The following is a 2,952-nucleotide window of genomic DNA, read 5'->3' on the forward strand; positions in this document are numbered from 1 at the left end:
CTGCACAAAATAAATAGTGGAGCTTATCAAGGATGCATGTCATTGCTCCAGATGGGAAAAAGCAGCAACAGGTCCTACAGTGCAGTAGCTCACAGCACTGAGGAGCACGACAGGACCAAGAATCCCTTCATTTAACTCAAAACCATGAGTGAGGCGTATCCTACTCACCCTCAGCGGGTGCCACTTGATGTGAAATTAAACAACTAAATTGCCGTCAGGATACAATCCTCCCCCACACGCTGTGGTCTAGACCACCCAGACTGTTAGCTGCAAATGCATAAACATGTTCACAAAAAGCAAAACCTCCCTGAGAGGCTACACATAACTCCAGGTACCTGTTATTTCTCCTTTCCTCACAGCAAAAGGGATAACCATATCAAAGGGCCTGAATCCCATGCCATTCATGTCTCCAACTGGGACATAAGCTTCTTCCGTGACCTAAAGGAAGCAAAAGGATGGGTCACTTCAAAAACGATAATAGATCCAAACAAGCACTGAGCAACTCCACTGTGAGCACAAGCAGAAGAGAGGGTGCGGTGATTATCACAGCCAGCCACAGGACGGGGCTCAACCAGAGCAGTGTCTGGCCAAGCCCTCCTGCATAACACCACCACACTGCAGAGCAGAGCGAATCAAACACGATGGCGCGAATGGAAGACATGCTGGAAAAAAGTTAAGAGATAAAAATGGAACACAAAGGGATGGAAGACAACGTAGCACACGCAAGACCCAAAGTGGCTCCGTCTGAAAGGATTTAGTTGCTTAAGGCCTGGAAGAGAAAGTGATTTTTGAATGGGGCAGAGTGATTGCAACACAAAATGGACAAAAAGAAATAAGTTTCACAATGCGACTCTGGACTCAAGACTGTGCTGTTTTACTGAGAAAATGCGATGCACTCAGGTTGCTTTTGCCAACAGTAGACATTAGAAGCTGGAGGTGTAATGATCCTCTTCGTGTTTAAATTAGAGTTTATTTGGAGACTCCCTTCAAGCAGCAAAGAAAAAACAAGGTCTGGATCCCAAGAACAATTGATCAAACAGAAAGAATGAACACAATGACCAGAGCTATTCAAGCAGTCCCAAGAAGCAGGCTGTCATCTGAAATGGAACACAGATGGGGGAAAAACAGCTGAAAAATGTAAAAATTGTGTACCCAAGGGCGGAATCCGGGGGGGGCAGCGCCCACTGGCTCCTGTGACCGCACGGCAACATCATCTGCATCTACAGCCTGGGCAGGGGTAAAGGCAGGTTAGGTGTTATTCTGGCACGGAGGCATTCCCACCTTCCACAGCACAGAGAGCATTCAGCTCCTTCCAGCTCCTCAATGCCTTCCTCCCACCACACAGCCCTCCCATCCTCTTGCCATCACAAGGACCTGGATCCACCCAGGGAAGCTGGGAAACTGCCCATATCTGCAAGTACTGGGGGAAGCCACCAGCAGTGCAGCAAAGGGACAAAGCCAGTACATGCTGTTATTGGGAGCTTGGGAGGGAAGCTGGAAAGCAGCACCTAAACACTGGTGGAATGGAATTTCAGAATTGCTTTTTTGATGAGACTGGTGCAGGGAGGGAAGTGAAAGGTTTTAAACCTAAGATGCAAGTCCCCAAGCGCTGCACAGCACGGCGCGCGAGCTGGGAGGCTGCTGCCGTGGGAAGGCTGCTCCCGGCTCGTGCTCTTGGGTGAATGACCCAGCCCACGTCCAGCCATAGCTGCAAAGCCATTCTTCTGATTCATTGCTGGGATAGCGTCGTCAAGACACCGGCTGTGTTTTCCCCCGGCGCAGCCTTCCTTCCCACCAGGCATGCCAAGAGGATGACTTGCAAATTCCCACCTCCCCCAGTTAACTCAACAAGAGTGGCTGGGCCTGACACCCACGCTCACAGCTCCAGCAGGCTCAGCCACCCCAGCTCCTCCTTCCCCTTTACACCACTGCAAACCACCCCTAACAAAATAACTCACTGGAAACTTATGCATGGAAAGACTCCACTAAGAAAACCAATGCAAAACAGAAATACTGCTGTTTCACTGTTCTTTGTCCCCAGCTGAGACACCCAAATCAAACACCTACTGTAGCAGTCAGCTAGGAAGTGGGAATTTTGGCTGGCCAGCAGCAGGCTCCCTGACCTTGAGAGGCATTTCCTGTGGTGAGCTTTGAGCAGCGACCAAGCAACTTGATTTTCTCATGGAAATCTTCTGAGACAGCAGTAGTGATCTGCCAGGGTGGCAGGTAGGAAGAGCCAGCATGCCTGGCCCCAAGGACTTGCTGCAGGCTCTGGCCAGGCTCAGCACAAGTACGGCCACAAGGTTTCACGGACCGAGATGCCCCGGAGGCCACCTCAGCTGAGATTACAAGACTGAGACTTGTTTTGCCAATGCTGAGAGCTGTTCTTCATGTGAAGGGCTGCTGTGAGCCCTGAGGGGCAGGCACCTAGTCTGCTCCTCAGGGAGGCTGGGGTTTTGTTTGCTTTTTAAACCTAAACATGCCAAAGTACTGCTTGTTGGAAGGAACATAATTAGTAGGAGGGGGATATGGCTGTAACAGTTTAACTAGCACTTGCAAGTCAATTTTAAGTGTGAGCTAACAGCCTGCTTCCCTGGGATCTGTCAGCAGACTGTTCCTTATTTCAGGGTCAACATTATAAAGAGTGAAGAGAGAGACAAATCAGAGCACTGTATCTCACAACAGCTGAAGTAATTAGTCATAGAAGCCAATTATAACCACCTTTACATCGTTTAGAAAAAGAACCACATATTCAGGAAATTAAAAATTATTTTGTTCAGAGAAGCCAACTCTTCATCCTCTGATGGCTTCTATCCCTCTTCACTTAACTGTACTGCCTGCTCAAAATAAACTCTGCAAGTAACAAGGATTCATTCGCTCCTGCTAGTCTAATAAATGCCTAAAAAACCATTTACACACAGAGTTAACCTATTGCTAAATAAAACATGGCAG

The 2,952-nt window shown here is 48.5% G+C and overlaps 1 protein-coding gene across 1 annotated transcript in view; it reads right to left on the reverse strand.

The window, feature by feature from the left end:
* The window catches only part of LOC104525603 (filamin-B), a gene marked incomplete at its 5' end in the record, with an annotated part of 48,215 nt that overhangs the window by 15,363 nt on the left and 29,900 nt on the right, over positions 1-2,952 (reverse strand). Inside the window, 2 exons of the mRNA XM_010168807.2 lie at positions 336-438; positions 1,153-1,227. Of these exons, the coding sequence (XP_010167109.1) occupies positions 336-438; positions 1,153-1,227 (178 nt within the window). The remainder of the gene's footprint in view (positions 1-335; positions 439-1,152; positions 1,228-2,952) is intronic.

Source organism: Antrostomus carolinensis, unplaced genomic scaffold, assembly GCF_000700745.2.
Source record: "Antrostomus carolinensis isolate BGI_N321 unplaced genomic scaffold, ASM70074v2 scaffold2385, whole genome shotgun sequence".
NCBI lineage: Eukaryota > Metazoa > Chordata > Aves > Caprimulgiformes > Caprimulgidae > Antrostomus > Antrostomus carolinensis.